At 53.8% G+C, this 16427-nt stretch overlaps 1 protein-coding gene across 2 annotated transcripts in view; it reads left to right on the forward strand.

Moving 5' to 3' along the window:
* hnrnpcb (heterogeneous nuclear ribonucleoprotein C b) overlaps positions 1-5626 on the forward strand; it is a 15873-nt gene extending 10247 nt beyond the window's left edge. The window contains exons 4-10 of one of the 2 annotated variants that reach the window (XM_088634100.1): positions 1138-1403; positions 2594-2666; positions 3082-3129; positions 3309-3463; positions 4103-4216; positions 4481-4629; positions 4994-5626. In XM_088634100.1, coding sequence (XP_088490226.1) covers positions 1138-1403; positions 2594-2666; positions 3082-3129; positions 3309-3463; positions 4103-4216; positions 4481-4629; positions 4994-5107 — 919 coding nt within the window. In that variant the 3' untranslated portion in view covers positions 5108-5626. The remainder of the gene's footprint in view (positions 1-1137; positions 1404-2593; positions 2667-3081; positions 3130-3308; positions 3464-4102; positions 4217-4480; positions 4630-4993) is intronic. The other variant, XM_088634101.1, reaches the window with a different exon arrangement.
* Positions 5627-16427: the final 10801 nt, after the last annotated feature.

Below are 16427 nucleotides of genomic sequence, written 5' to 3' on the forward strand. Positions count from 1 at the left end.
GACTGGAATAAAGAGATAAATACAGACACGGCCATACTAGTGTCCACTGACCCCCCAGGGAGAGGCTGATGTGCAGGAATGATGAATGTAACAGGAGGCCATTTGATCTGTCTGACTTGTTACGTAGTAGCTAATCGATCTCAGGATCTCATCCAGCCTTTTTTCCCCTCACTATCGGCTTCAACAACGGGGCCAGCAGCCTGCTCACCACTCTCACTACCCTTTGTTTGAAAGAATTGCTGCCTGTTCCGAGTTCTAAATGCACTTATCCTACTTCTGCAGGTTCCTGCTGAGTTCTCTCTCTCTTGGGTTTACTGTCAGTGTGTGTACTCTTTGTGTTGCTGTCTGACCTATTCTTCTCCATCAGTGCAGAAAAGTATTTCTCAATGAAAGTGCTGTGGCTTTAGTTTATGTGGTAACCTGCCACTTTTTTTCAGTCCAGTGTCAGTCAGTGTGTCTGTATGAACCCCTCTCTCTCAGTGCAGTGTTAATGTACTGGAGTGTCCAGTCAGTCAGTGTGTCTGTATGAACCCCTCTCTCTCAGTGCAGTGTTAATGTACTGGAGTGTCCAGTCAGTCAGTGTGTCTGTATGAACCCCTCTCTCTCAGTGCAGTGTTAATGTACTGGAGTGTCCAGTCAGTCATGAACCCCTCTCTCTCAGTGCAGTGTTAATGTACTGGAGTGTCCAGTCAGTCAGTGTGTCTGTATGAACCCCTCTCTCTCAGTGCAGTGTTAATGTACTGGAGTGTCCAGTCAGTCAGTGTGTCTGTATGAACCCCTCTCTCTCAGTGCAGTGTTAATGGACTGGAGTGTCCAGTCAGTCAGTGTGTCTGTATGAACCCCTCTCTCTCAGTGCAGTGTTAATGGACTGGAGTGTCCAGTCAGTCAGTGTGTCTGTATGAACCCCTCTCTCTCAGTGCAGTGTTAATGTACTGGAGTGTCCAGTCAGTCAGTGTGTCTGTATTAATCCCTGAATGAAGTGGGTTCTGTTCTTACATGTAAAATGCTTTTCCTTCCTTCAGGGTGAAGAGTGCTGTATAAATGCAAGGAATTATGATAATTAAAGTACTGCAGACTGCAGCCGGTGTGTCTGTATGGTGACCTTCTCTTGTTCTCTGTCTCTCTTTCTCCACACAGCCTGTCACCCACCACCAGAAGCCTGATGTCGAGCAACGTGACGAACAAGACAGACCCACGCTCCCTCAACTCGCGGGTCTTCATCGGCAACCTCAACACGCTGCTGGTCACCAAGGCAGATGTGGAGGCCATCTTCGGCAAGTACGGCAAGATCGTGGGCTGCTCCGTGCACAAAGGCTTTGCCTTTGTCCAGTACGCCAATGAGAGGAACGCCCGCTCCGCGGTGGCTGGGGAGGACGGGCGCATGATTGTTGGCCAAGTGCTGGGTAAGAGACAAGGGGCGGGGCGTAGCCAGGAAGGGGCGGGGCGTAGCCAGGAAGGGACATGCATGGTTAGGTAGGGGTGTGGTGTAAACAGAAAGGGGCATACATGGTTAGGTAGGGGCATGCTGTAGACAGGAAGGGGCGCAGTGTGGACAAGAAGGGACCTGCATGGTTACATGGGGGCGTGGCATATACAGGAAGGGGCGTGGTGGGGGCAGGAACGGACATGTGTGGTTAGATGGGGGCGTGGTGGGGGCAGGAATGGACATGCGTGGTTAGATGGGGGCGTGGCATAAACAGGAAGGGGCGTGGTGGGGGCAGGAATGGACATGCGTGGTTAGATGGGGGCGTGGTGTGGGCAGGAAGGGACATGCGTGGCCACATGGGGCGTGGTGTAGAAGGGAAGGGACATGCATGGGTAGATGGAGGCATAGACAGGAAGGGGCGTGGCATATACAGAAAGGGGCATGGTGTATACAGGAAGTAATTAATAATAATAATAGCTTACACTTATATAGCGCTTTTCTGGACACTCCACTCAAACCACTTTACAGGTAATAGGAACTCCCCTACACCACCACCAGTGTACAGCCCCACCTGGATGTTGTGACGGCAGCCATAGTGCGCCAGAACGCTCCCCACACACCAGCTATTAGTGGGGAGGAGAACAGAGTAATGAAGCCAGTTCATTGATGGGGATTATTAGGAGGAAGTGGCATATATGGTTAGGTGTGTGTTGTAAACAGGAAGTGGTGTGGGCAGGAGGAGGAGTATATGGTTGAGTAAGGGCGTAGTAATGATGTGGACAGGAAGTGGGTGCGGCTTGGTTTGCTTTTCTATGATATGATCTGTGATCTTTAACAGGGGCCTCAGAGTTCAGCCAGTTTGATTGGCAATCTTCTTCTAGAAGAAACTGTTTAAGCCTGTGGTTCCAAACCCTGGTCCTGGGGGAACTCTTGTGTCTTTTGTGTGAGACAGTGTCATTATTCCTGCTGTGGGTGTGTCTAATGGAGGCAGGCTGGGGGCTGTTCCACTGCCTCCCCTGACCTCCCCAATCTCCTTGTGGAGGCCGGCTGGGGGCTGTCCCACTGCCTCCTCTCACCCCCACCAGTTTCCTCCTTGTGGAGGCAAGCTGGGGGCTGTCCCACTGCCTCCCCTGACCTCCCCGATCTGCTTGTCCTTCTGTGTTGTAGATATCAACCTGGCCGGTGAACCCAAACCCCATCGATCCAAGGCAGCGAAGCGCTCTGCAGGAGACATGTACAGGTGAGCGTCCAGCATGAAGGGGAGGGACAGGACAAGGGAGCTGAGGCAGGACAGTAAACCGGGCCACAGTTGTTCTGTTGTTGTCTTTTCCCTGAACGAGAGATCCTTACTTTGGAAAAAATCTTAAAACCTGGTCCTACATAGTTTTCCCTGGGAGAAAAAAAATCTAATAAAATCTGTGCATTAAGGCCGTACTGAAGGACTGTGCCCATTGCTATCATGTAAGTAGTGGGCAGCATTCCTGGACATGGCTGTGTAAAACATGTTTAGACAGTTAAGACTGTAAAAAATAAAGTGTAAGTGTTTAGTCCTTTTTATCCAAATCTTTGTGGTTGTGGAGATTTTCGTCTGTGAAATTGAGTTACAAGCTGTGGGTTTGGGAGGGTTAACAGTATCTCTCTATGTCCGCCTACAGCTCCTCCTTCGACCTCGACTATGACTTTCAGAGGGATTATTACGACAGGTGAGCGCACAGGTGTTGGTATCGGCTCTCTTTCTCTCTCTGTCCTTCCTGTTGCTCTGTGTGGTCCCAGCGGGTCTTCATCACTGTCTGTTGTTGCTCTCCTCCTGCCCCCCTGACGGCAGCGGTCAGGTGTCATACATCGTGTGTGCTAACCCCCTGCACTCCCCTTTCTCTGACAGGATGTACTCGTACCCCTCCCGCGTGCCTCCCCCGCCTCCCCCTCTGTCCCGGGCAGTCGTTCCCTCCAAGCGGCCGAGGGTCAGCACCAGCGGGGGGCGCCGCACCAAGACCAGCTTCTCTTCCAAGAGCAGCCAGAGGAGCTCCTCACGCACCAGTGAGTACCAGCACGCTCCGCTGTTCGTTCACTGTTCACTGGCTACACACCACACCGCTCTTTCTAAAGACACACTCAGAGAAGGCCTCGCACCAGACAGCACCAGCATGCTGCACTGCTCGTTCACTGGTCTCTTATCTACATACCACACCGCTCTTTCTAAAGACACTCAGAGACAGGCCTCGCACCAGAGCACCAGCACGCTCCGCTGTTCGTTCACTGTTCACTGTCTGCACACCACACCGCTCTTTCTAAAGACACTCAGAGACAGGCCTCGCACCAGAGCACCAGCACGCTGCACTGCTCGTTCACTGGTCTCTTATCTACACACCACACCGCTCTTTCTAAAGACACACTCGGAGATGGGCCTCGCACCAGAGTACCAGCACGCTCCGCTGCTCGTTCGCTGTTCACTGTCTACACACCTCACTGCTCTTTTAAAGACACACTCAGAGACAGGCCTCACACCAGACAGCACCAGCACGCTGCACTGCTCGTTCACTGGTCTCTTATCTACACACCACACCGCTCTTTCTAAAGACACAGTTGCTATACGCTGTACAGTCCTGCATAGAAACACTGGGAAGAGCCAATCCCTACACCTGCTGTTCCTTTGCTCACTTGCTGCCTCTCTCTCAGTGAAAGCGGACGACCTGCAGACAATCAAGAAGGAACTGACCCAGATCAAGCACAAGGTGGACTACCTCCTGGAGAGCTTGGAGAGGATGGAGAGGGACCACAGCAAGAAGTCAGGTACACGCCTCTCTCCATCTCTCCCTCTCTCGCCTGATCTCCCCTTTTCTCTTGCACTCCTCCACCAACTTCTCGTCCCCCCCCTTACTCTCGTACGTCAGTGTTGCCGTCCTTCCAGACCTCTCTGATACTCTGATCACACACTGTTCCTCAACCGCCCCCCTCCTACACGCATCTCATCAGTCTTCATTATCGGCACTGATCCCCTTTCTCTTCCTCTTCCTCCTGCCCCTCTCTCCCCTTCCCCCCCTCTTCACCCAGCAGGCAAGAGCGCCAAGTCAGACGGGGGCGAGAGCTCCACCCAGCACAGCAGCTCCAGCCTCAAGAAGGAGGAGTGCCTGAAGAGGGAGAGGGAGAGCCAGGAGCTGCCCGACTCGGAGGAGGAGGGAGACCTGCTGGAGGATGAGGAGGAGGTGAGCGAGAGGAGGGGAGAGGAAGAGGGAGAGCTGCTGGAGGAGGAGGAGGAGGAGGAGGTGAGGGGGGAGAGGAAGAGGGAGACCTGCTGGGGGGGGTGGATGGCGGGGGGGTGGGCTGAGGGAGAGGGGAGGAGGGGGGTGGAGGGAGAGGAGAGCAGAGGGAGGGAGGGAGAGGAGGGCAGGGGAAGGGAGGGGATGAGGAGAGGGGGAGCACTTGATAAAGAGAAGCAGGCTGGTATGAGGGGGGGGGGGGTTGGGTCAGGCAGTGCACTGGGCATGTATCAGACTGGTCGTGGGGATGAGTAATGTCTGACTGTCTCCTATTCCTGTCTGCCCCGGCCCCTGGCTCCCTCTTTTCCAGATCAAGAGTCGGGGCCGTGATGACGATGACGACGACAACGACGAGGAGGAGGAGCGGGAGGCGGAGGAGGGCGAGGACGACGGGGACAGCGCCAACGGGGACGACGATTCCTAAAGAGCTGGCACAGCTCTCGCCCTGTCCCACGCTCCACACAGACACAAACACATGGGTTTTCAGGTCCTCCGGGGCTGTGTAGGTCACAGTGGAGGGGTCTTGGAGCTACACTCTCGCACCCTGCTGCCATGCTGCCCCTGTCTGTTACCCATAGCCCCGCGGAGGACCTGGGAAAACTGGATGCATTCATCCCACTTCATTGAAGGGCTGTTTCAGCCCCTGCCCCTGCAGCAGGACTGTGTCCAGTTGCTTTAATCTTGGCCAGATTCTGGGGGAGTTATTCCCAGATTCATCTCGAGATTTGCTTGGTTATGATGTTTTTTATTGTTCCAGTAGGATTTTTTTTCTTTTGAGAAAAAGGTCTGACATGTTAGATAAATCGACAGTTCGCAGGTCACTGACTAAACTAAGCTGATGCAGTAATGCTTTGGAATCAGGGCTGGAAAAATCCCTGGTGTCAGGTTGTCAATTTAGGATCTTGGGTACTAACAGAAACCAGGGTTTGGGTTGTCTGCTCATCGTGACCCAAAGATCCTGTACTGAAGAGCTCCCCATTCTCTTCCAAACTATCGCAGGACTTAGTCTAACCTGCACTTAACCACACTGGTCCTTAATTCTTTAATTGGTCTTCACTTGGCTAATTGACTTGACGGTCTCTACTGCTGAGGCTCCATTTGTTACACTACAGTCCCGGACAGACCTGCCGCCCCCCCTCCTCCGACAGTCCCGGACAGACCTGCCGCCCCCCCTCCTCCGACAGTCCCGGACAGACCTGCTGCCCCCTCTCCTCCGACAGTCCCGGACAGACCTGCTGCCCCCCCTCCTCCGACAGTCCCGGACAGACCTGCTGCCCCCTCTCCTCCGACAGTCCCGGACAGACCTGCTGCCCCCTCTCCTCCGACAGTCCCGGACAGACCTGCTGCCCCCCCTCCTCCGACAGTCCCGGACAGACCTGCTGCCCCCCCTCCTCCGACAGTCCCGGACAGACCTGCTGCCCCCTCTCCTCCGACAGTCCCGGACAGACCTGCTGCCCCCCCTCCTCCGACAGTCCCGGACAGACCTGCTGCCCGCTCTCCTCCGACAGTCCCGGACAGACCTGCTGCCCGCTCTCCTCCGACAGTCCCGGACAGACCTGCTGCCCCCCCTCCTCCGACAGTCCCGGACAGACCTGCTGCCCCCCCTCCTCCGACAGTCCCGGACAGACCTGCTGCCCGCTCTCCTGTACAAGAATCGCTGCCCTCGGCGGACACGCGGGCTCCCTCCGTCGGCCCTCACATCCTCCCCGTCTCCACCCTGCGCCCCGCTGCTCGTCTCGAGTCCCCCCCCGGGGATTGAAAGCCAGGCCTGGCCTTTGCTCTTGATCTCTCACCCTCCCGACGGCTCCTGCTCTCAGTCTTCAGCATCTGCACTCTTCCCTCCCCACACGCGCACACACACACACACACGCATATGTTTTTATTCAGGTGGTGGCTTTTCTGATTGTATCATAAATGCGTTTAATGGGAGGTGAGGCGTAAGAGGGGTGTGTTTTTAAGCCATGAGCGTTCCTCGGCATTGACTAAAAAGGAGTGGGGCTGCAGTGCCTCTGTGCGGCCAGCGGGTGGTGCTGTGACTGTGGCCCTGGCATCTGGCAGGCAGCGGCTGTTTACTTCTCCAGACATGAAGGCTGTACAGTCCTTGCTCCTGTACTCCCCACTGCGGCAAAATCACTTTTTTTATAGAGAGATTTTTATTTTGTTGATCATTTCTTATTTCGATTGAAGACGGCTAGGGGTTAGGTTCTCTCCTGAACTGCATGAATCACGTGTCCCTGGATTTAAATAAAAATAACAAGGTTTTGTTTTGTTTTTTTAATTTGAGAACTAATTGCTTTAAAGAAGCTACGTGCAGGACTCTTGTGAACCAAGCGAATGCGATTGGGCACAGGCATGAGATCTTGTGAAAGAGGATACTCTTTGGACTTGGGATTGTTTTTTATTTCTGTTCTTTCGGAAGAGAGGGAAGGGGGGGAGGGGGGGATGAGTGGTTGAGACAGGGAGGCCCTCGCTAAAAACAAGGCTTTGTTGTTGTTTTGTTTTCTTCCGAGTCTGTTTATTTTGTATGAGATCTTGTATACAGAATTTGGCTGAACTTTCTAAACTGTCCTGCGTTGTGTGTAATTATACAATACTGTCATTTGCATTTTGTTTTCGATTCACAGGTCTAACTGTATTAAAAATTTCAATAAAATTTACAGAAGAATTTCTGACAAGGGTCTTTTTTCTGCAATGCAGAGGCCTGCGGGTCACTAAATCAGTATGTCTTACATATGTGAAGGCAACAGCAAGTATCCTTATTTGCTTAGCAGATACCCTTATCCACTGTACCTTAGTTTGACAATAAATTTGTCCACAGTGTCTGTGTTCATGGCTGGGTGTGTGTTGTGTGCGTTCGACATTGTGCTCTGTGGGCAAGTGTGTGCGTGTGACTGTGCTCTGTGGGCAAGTGTGTGCGTGTGACTGTGCTCTGTGGGCAAGTGTGTGCGTGTGACTGTGCTCTGTGGGCAAGTGTGTGCGTGTGACTGCTCTGTGGATGAGTGTGCGTGCGACAATGTGCTCTGTGGATGAGTGTGCGTGCGACAATGTGCTCTGTGGATGAGTGCGCGTGCGACAATGTGCTCTGTGGATGAGTGCGCATGTGACATCGTGCTCTGTGGACGAGTGTGTGCGTGTGACAACGTGCTCTGTGGACGAGTGTGAGTGAGGGTAACTGCTCTGTGGCAATGTTCCCTCCAAGGGAACGTGCACACAGGTTATGAAATTGGCGCACGTAGGAAATTGAACTGCACACAAAAAATTAAAAGAAAAATCATAATGAAACCAACACGGTCATCAATTGAAAACTGCTAGATTGACCACAGGAGACTGGCTGCGAGAGGCCCAGCTCGGCTGTGTGCATTATTATTGCTACTCGAAGAGGTGTTAGTGGGGCCAGCGGGGGGCGCTCACCCTGCGGTCCATGTGGGTCCTAATGCCCCAGTATAGTGACGGGGACACTATACTGTAAACAGGCGCCGTCCTTCGGATGAGACGTAAAACCGAGGTCCTGACTCTCTGTGGTCATTAAAAATCCCAGGGCGCTTCTCGAAAAGAGTAGGGGTGTAACCCCGGTGTCCTGGCCAAATTTCCAATTGGCCCTTACTAATCATGGCCTCCTAATAATCCCCCTCTATGAATTGGCTACATTACTCTGCTCTCCTCCCCACTGATAGCTAATGTGTGGTGAGCGTTCTGGCGCACTATGGCTGCCATCGCATCATCCAGGTGGATGCTGCACATTGGTGGTGGTGGAGGGGAGTCCCCATTACCTGTAAAGCGCTTTGAGTGGAGTGTCCAGAAAAGCGCTATATAAGTGTAAGCAATTATTATTATTATTATTATCTTTGCTCTCGTCGTCTCGTACCTCTCGGCTCACTCAGTCTCCATGACCGGGCTCATGGAGTCGCCGCTGTCCCCATCTTTTACATCTCTCTGCTTCTATGAGAGTGACAATATTGACTAAAAATAATTTCAGGTTCACAATTATACATACACTCAAATTAGTGCACACAAGTTTTTGCCACTGGTGAAATAATTTGCTTGAAATTTTTGCACACACACGGGCCATTAAAAATTAGAGGGAACATTGCTCTGTTGACATTCCTTACCACCACCAATGCGTAGCTGTGTGATCCTACTGGCTCCAGCTGTGAACTCGCTCCGGGCTGTTGGAAGAGGCCACACGAGTATCTCTGATGGTATTTTAGACCTATTTTGTTTATTTGCTAGGGTGAGAAAAACAAAGGAGCCCCGCACATAGCACGTGCCGTGAGGGCACTGCGCCGACCCAAACCTTGATAGCAGCCGACTGCTCTGCCGGAGCTCCTTTGTAAGTGGCGACCATGGGGCAGTTTCAGGTGGCTCATCTGAGCCTGGGTACTGGGAGGGTCGAAGCCTGCGTTTCCAGGAAAGAGACTCGGAGACCCGTTTCTGTGTCCTAGCTGATAGCTTCCTGGTGACTGGGGATCTGTCTGCCGGGTCTACCTCGGCCGGATTGGAGAGCTGACACACACGCACACACACACACCAGTGGCGGTGTTTCCGGACAGCTATTCAACCAGCATAGGACTGTGGGCCGAAATCCTGGAGAGAACATGCAAACTCCACACAGACAACACCCCAGGAACTGAACCCAGGGCCCCTGCGCTGTGAGGCAGCAAAGTCACCCCCCCCACACACATTTCAGGAACAAAGAGTCCTGATCCTGAGCTACGACCGGCTCACACGGAGGGAGAAGAAACCTGACTGGTACTGTACTTGAGTCGGGAGATCCCGGCTCACAGTCCGCCTCCTGTCCGCGTTGACGCCCGGTGCTCTGTGTTTTTGTCCTCCCTGGTGCGGTTCTGGCCCGGGCTGCCGGAGGGGGGAGGGGCGTCTCTCAGGAATACCCAATCGGCGATCTCGGCAGCGCTATCGAGAGGAACCACCTTTCTCAGGCAGAGAGAACGGGGAAGTTGGGCCTTTCTTGTAGTTTTACAGCGGGGGGTGGGGGACGGGGGGGGCAGGGGTTTGGAGAGCTGACAGACCATCGGCCTGGAGAGAGAGAGAGAGGGAGAGAGAGAGTAAATGTGTACTTATTTGTAAATGTCTGTAGATTTATTTTACTTTCATTTTGTGTTTTGTTCCATGTTCATTCGATTATTCTTATTTGCTTTGGCAACACTGATTCGTCGGTCATGCTAATAAAGCACCTTGAATTGAAATTGAATTGAGAGAGGGAGAGGGAGAGAGGGAGGGAGAGGAAGGGAGAGGGAGAGGGAGAGAGGGAGGGAGGAAGAAGGGGAGAGGGAGAGAGGGAGAGGGAGAGAGAGAGGGAGAGAGAGGGTGAGAGAGAGAGGGAGAGAAAGAGTGAGGGAGAGAGGGAGAGAGGAAGAGAGAGAGGGTGAGAGAGAGAGGGAGAGAGGAAGAGAGAGGGAGAGAGAGGGTGAGAGAGAGAGGGAGAGAGGAAGAGAGAGAGGGTGAGAGAGAGAGAGGGAGAGAGAGGGTGAGAGAGAGAGGGAGAGAAAGAGTGAGGGAGAGAGGGAGAGCGGAAGAGAGGGAGGGTGAGAGAGAGAGGGTGAGAGAGAGTGAGGGAGAGAGGGAGAGCGGAAGAGAGAGAGGGTGAGGGAGAGAGGGAGTGAGGAGTTGGACAGGAGGGGGAAAGAGAGGTTTAAAGGGGGGAGGAGGGGGCGAGAGAGATCGGAGAGAGGGAGCTCGGGCAGGGGGAGGGGGGCAGAGAGAGAGCAGGAGAGAGGGCTGCTGTCGGGCCGGGCTGGCAGCTGGCGCTGGCGCGGGCGCGAGGCTGTGCCAGGAGCTCTTTGTTCACAAGCCGCTCGGCGTGGAAGATTGATCGTCTGGGGGGGCAACGGGCAGGAAGAGGCCGTTCGTTCTGTTTCCCCCACACACCCTCCCTCCTGTGTCTCTTCTTCTGGAAGCCCGATTTGCATCTGGTTCTCTCCTGCCCTTCTCTCTCCTCCCCACTGGACTGTCATTCTGCCCCCCCTCAGTGTGGAGAACTGGTTTGGGCAATAGCACCCCTGACCTGAAGGGTTCTGGGTTCAAATCCCAGGTGTGGCACAGCAGTGCCATACCCCGGAGCCTAATGAATCAAACCTGGAGGGTTCTGCGGCAGGGCTGTCCAGTCCCGGTCCTGGAGGGGTCAGTGTGTGTGTCTACAGCAGGGCTGTCCAGTCCCGGTCCTGGAGGGGTCAGTGTGTGTGTCTGCAGCAGGGCTGTCCAGTCCCGGTCCTGGAGGGGTCAGTCAGTGTGTCTGCGGCAGGGCTGTCCAGTCCCGGTCCTGGAGGGGTCAGTGTGTGTGTCTACAGCAGGGCTGTCCAGTCCCGGTCCTGGAGGGGTCAGTGTGTGTGTCTGCAGCAGGGCTGTCCAGTCCCGGTCCTGGAGGGGTCAGTCAGTGTGTCTGCGGCAGGGCTGTCCAGTCCTGGTCCTGGAGGGGTCAGTGTGTGTGTCTGCAGCAGGGCTGTCCAGTCCCGGTCCTGGAGGGGTCAGTCAGTGTGTCTGCGGCAGGGCTGTCCAGTCCTGGTCCTGGAGGGGTCAGTGTGTGTGTCTGCGGCAGGGCTGTCCAGTCCCGGTCCTGGAGGGGTCAGTGTGTGTGTCTGCAGCAGGGCTGTCCAGTCCTGGTCCTGGAGGGGTCAGTGTGTGTGTCTGCAGCAGGGCTGTCCAGTCCTGGTCCTGGAGGGGTCAGTGTGTCTGCAGCAGGGCTGTCCAGTCCTGGTCCTGGAGGAGTCAGTGTGTCTGCAGCAGGGCTGTCCAGTCCTGGTCCTGGAGGGGTCAGTGTGTGTGTCTGCAGCAGGGCTGTCCAGTCCTGGTCCTGGAGGGGTCAGTGTGTCTGCAGCAGGGCTGTCCAGTCCTGGTCCTGGAGGAGTCAGTGTGTCTGCAGCAGGGCTGTCCAGTCCTGGTCCTGGAGGGGTCAGTGTGTGTGTCTGCAGCAGGGCTGTCCAGTCCTGGTCCTGGAGGGGTCAGTGAGTGTGTCTGCAGCAGGGCTGTCCAGTCCTGGTCCTGGAGGGGTCAGTGTGTCTGCAGCAGGGCTGTCCAGTCCTGGTCCTGGAGGAGTCAGTGTGTCTGCAGCAGGGCTGTCCAGTCCTGGTCCTGGAGGGGTCAGTGTGTGTGTCTGCAGCAGGGCTGTCCAGTCCTGGTCCTGGAGGGGTCGGTCAGTGTGTCTGCAGCAGGGCTGTCCAGTCCCGGTCCTGGAGGGGTCAGTCAGTGTGTCTGCAGCGGGGCTGTCCAGTCCCGGTCTTGGGGGGGTCAGTGTGTGTGTCTGCAGCAGGGCTGTCCAGTCCTGGTCCTGGAGGAGTCAGTGTGTCTGCAGCAGGGCTGTCCAGTCCTGGTCCTGGAGGGGTCAGTGAGTGTGTCTGCAGCAGGGCTGTCCAGTCCCGGTCCTGGAGGGGTCAGTCAGTGTGTCTGCAGCAGGGCTGTCCAGTCCCGGTCTTGGGGGGGTCAGTGTGTGTGTGTGTGCATGCGGAATGCGATGTGTGCCGGAATGCGCGTTCAGAACAGGCGGGGAACAGCTGCGGCCACCGGCGCGCCGAACTAGGTCAGGGAGGATCGAGGCGTCACCGCCGCCTCCTCCCGGAATCACCCGGCGGCCAATGGGAAGCGAGACACCGCCGAGGGATCGAAAGGACACGCCCCCCCGCCATCTCCCCCCGGAGCTCCGCCGGTTATCTCGTAAAACAAGGAAACCGCTGCCGCACCGAGTCCACACTCGCCTCGCCGACAGCCGGAGCTCTGCGCCCAATCGCCTCGATCTTACAGGAAGACAACCCAGCAGGCTTCTCAAGCGTGCCGAAATCCTGCGTGGAGAGCCCCCACCTCATGGACGGGGGCTGTCCCCTCCCTGGTCAGTTTAAAGCTACACCCATTCAGACTGTATACAGTTTATATACTGGATATGGTATATATATCATATATCATATATATGCACAGTTTATATATAGTATACATATATTCTATATATATATAGTTTATATACATGGTATATATATCCTATATCCTTTATATATATATACAGTTTATACTGTATATCCTGCAAGAACACATCCAACACCACACTCAATCAGGGCCCCTCGGGACAACTCCGGATCACCCAGATGGCATCTTGTACCTCCAGCAACCTCATTTACTGTGTCTCTTGCTGTAAAGGCCCAGTCTCTCTCTACACTGGGGAAACAGGAAGGAGACTGGGAGACCGCTTCAGAGAGCACGTCAGGGCTGTGAGGATGAAAGATCTCTCCAAGCCCACTGTTTCTCATTTCACCTCTCTATCCGTTGTGGTTTCACTTCACACCTCCTGATTGGCCTCTCTGTCAGTCCCCTGCTCCCGTCTCTCGCTCCTCCTCTCTCCCAGCTCTTGTTCTCCCACTACATTACCTTTGCCCACTGCCCTGTCTTCCTCACACCTGAAGAAGACTCCACAGCCAAAACGTTGTGGTTTCTCTCTTCTCTTTTCAGCAGGGGATAAGCCTATTTCTTGTTCCTATACTGTGTATAGGTTGCATATACGGTATATACTGCACATAGTCCACATATCCCATATCTGCAGTCTATCGTGTGAATGCATGGTGTATGGAACAGGGGAAGGTTTATTCCATCATTGACAGGAAAACAACGGTTCTCTTCAAAACTCAATTCTTATTGCCATTCCAACTTAGTGGTTAGGAATTTGCCTCAGTGTGCTCATGACAGTTAAACAATAAACAATAACACAAAAACATCAGGCACAACATAACATTAAACCATAAGATGCCATCAGGGGCGGTACACTGGCTCTGTGGCTCAGGAGCTGTGCCTGTGGCTGGAAGGTTGCCGGTTCAAATCCCACGGCTGGCAGAGGAATCCTACTCTGTTGGGCCCCTGAGCAAGGCCCTTAACCCCAGCTGCTCCAGGGGCGCTGTGTAAATGGCAGAAGCTGCGCTCTGACCCCCAGCTTCTCTCTCCCTGTCTGTGTGTCTCCTGGAGAGCAAGCTGAGGTCTGTGAAAAGACACATTCCTGATGCAAGAAATTGTATAGGGCTAATAAAGTGATCTGATCTTATCTAGATTTCTTAAAAAAACATAAACAGAAGACTAAATGAAAGTTAAAAATAAAAGAAATAAATCAAGAAAAGAACTGTACTGTACTGTGCTCTGTGAATCTGTGTGGTACTATAGAGTACTACACTCTACTGTACTATAGGGTACTGTACTATGCTCTGTGAATCTGTGTGGTGCTATAGGGTGCTACACTATACAGTACTACAGGATACCGCACTGTGTTCTGTGAATCTGTGTGGGACTATAGGGTGCTACACTCTACTGTACTATAGGGTACTGCACTGTGTTCTGTGAATCTGTGTAGTACTATAGGGTACCACACTTTGCTATACTACAGGGTATTGTACTATGCTCTGTGAATCTGTGTGGTGCTATAGGGTGCTACACTATACAGTACTACAGGATACCGCACTGTGTTCTGTGAATCTGTGTGGGACTATAGGGTGCTACACTCTATTGTACTATAGGGTACTGTACTGTGCTCTGTGAATCTGTGTGGAATTATAGGATACTGCACTGTGCTCTGTGAATCTCTATGGTACTATAGGGTACTACACTATACTGTACTATGGGGTACTGCACTGTGTTCTGTGAATCTGTGTAGTACTATAGGGTATTACACCATATGGTACCATAGGGTACTGCACTGTCCTCTGTGAATCTGTGTGGGACTATAGGGTGCTACACTCTACTGTACTATAGGGTACGGCACTGTGCTATGTGAATCTGTGTGGTACTACAGGGTGTCACACTATACTATGCAATACTACACTGTACTGTTCTCGAAACCCTATAGTACTACAGAGCACTCTGGCTCTCTGGGCTCGGCCTGGGCGTGGCTCTGTCACTGGGATACCGTACTGCGCTCTGCTAAGGACACACTCAGTTCCTGTAAGGCCGCACAATGACAGGCTGAGGCCGGGGGGGGAGGGCAGACGCAGGGCTGGAGCACTGGAGACCAGACAGACCGAGCGATCGTTACCTCACCCACGTCAGCAGTCAGCAGCCTGGCCCTGCAGGCACAGCGACAGAAGTGTGCCGGCCCACAGGGAGAGCAGAGCAAGGCAGGGGCGACACGGGGACGAGCGACCCCTGTCCTGATCCTGGGCTGTGTTCACCCCAGAGCCAGAGAGAGGGAGAGACAGGGAATCACGATCCGTATCCCCGACTCCGCTCCGACACAGAGCCGGAGAGAGGGAGATACAGGGAATCACGATCCGTATCCCCGACTCCGCTCCGACACAGAGCCGGAGAGAGGGAGATACAGGGAATCACGATCCGTATCCCCGACTCCGCTCCGACACAGAGCCGGAGAGAGGGAGATACAGGGAATCACGATCCGTATCCCCGACTCCGCTCCGACACAGAGCCGGAGAGAGGGAGATACAGGGAATCACGATCCGTATCCCCGACTCCGCTCCGACACAGAGCTGGAGAGAGGGAGATACAGGGAAAGACAGAGAGAGGGAGAGACGGGGAGAGAGAGAAACTGGGCGACACAGGCAGACCTCCCACTGCCAGCGGGGAGAAATAGAGACAGAGGTGCACTTCCTACAGCACTGTGACAGATACTCTGGGATTAGAGAAACATTCTTCCTGAAATTAAAAAATCTAGTCCCAGAGTTCCCATACCTGCCAGAATCACAACAGGTCCCAATCCTACTGGGAGAGGGAGGAGGGAACTCAATTGAACTGGCAGCCCAGTATGTGATCTCCTGTCACAGCCTGAGGAACAGTGAGTCTGTCTCCCAATAATGCTCCATATGTTTACAGTATATGTAAATATTTTATGATATGTCTCTGTTGTAAATGTCTGTAGATTTTATTTAACTTTTATTTTTTGTTTTGTTCCATGTTCATTTTATTATTTTTATTTGCTTTGGCAACACTGATTGCACCCATTGGTCATGCTAATAAAGCACCTTGAATTGAAATTGAATTGAGAGACAGAGGGAAGACAGAGAGAGTGAGAGAGGGGGAGAGAGGGAGAGACAGAGAGAGGGAGAAACAGGAAGGGAGAGAGAGAGACAGAGGGATGACAGAGACAGGGAGAGAGAGAGACAGAGAAAAGATAGAGAGGGAGAGAGGGGGAGAGAGGCAGAGACAGAGGGAAGACAGTATGAGAGGGAGAGACAGGGAGAGAGAGGGTGAGAGGGAGAGACAGAGGGAAGACAGTGTGAGAGGGAGTGACAGGGAGAGGGAGAGAGAGACAGAGTGAGAGGGAGAGACAGGGAGAGAGAGGGAGAGACAGGGAGAGAGAGGGTGAGAGGGAGAGACAGAGAGAGGGAGAGACAGGGAGAGACAGAGACAGAGGGAGAGACAGGGAGAGAGAGAGACAGGGAGAGAGAGGGAGAGAGGGAGAGACAGAGACAGAGGGAAGAGAGAGAGAGGGAGAGGGGAAGGCTGATTTCAATGGTCAAACAGAGAGAGACTGAGGACTGGTTCATGCAGTATTGATCGGTATAGATCGTTGTCTGTCCAGCGTCACCGACGAGAACGAGCAGGGGGTTGGGGGAGGGAGAGAGAGAGAGTTTCGGGGGCAGCGCGGAGCAGGCTGTGGAGAGCCGATAAAAGCAGCTGGTCGCCCCCTCGTCAGCCTGACACACTCACGCCGGCCCCCAGCAGCACAGGAGCCCTCGAACCCGCAGCCATGGTGATGAAGGTCATAGTCATCCTCAGACCCAAGTTCCTTCTCTTCATCCTCTGGAACCGAA

This window comes from Lepisosteus platostomus, chromosome 6 (genome assembly GCF_059453375.1).
Source record: "Lepisosteus platostomus isolate fLepPlt1 chromosome 6, fLepPlt1.hap1, whole genome shotgun sequence".
NCBI classification, from domain to species: domain Eukaryota; kingdom Metazoa; phylum Chordata; class Actinopteri; order Semionotiformes; family Lepisosteidae; genus Lepisosteus; species Lepisosteus platostomus.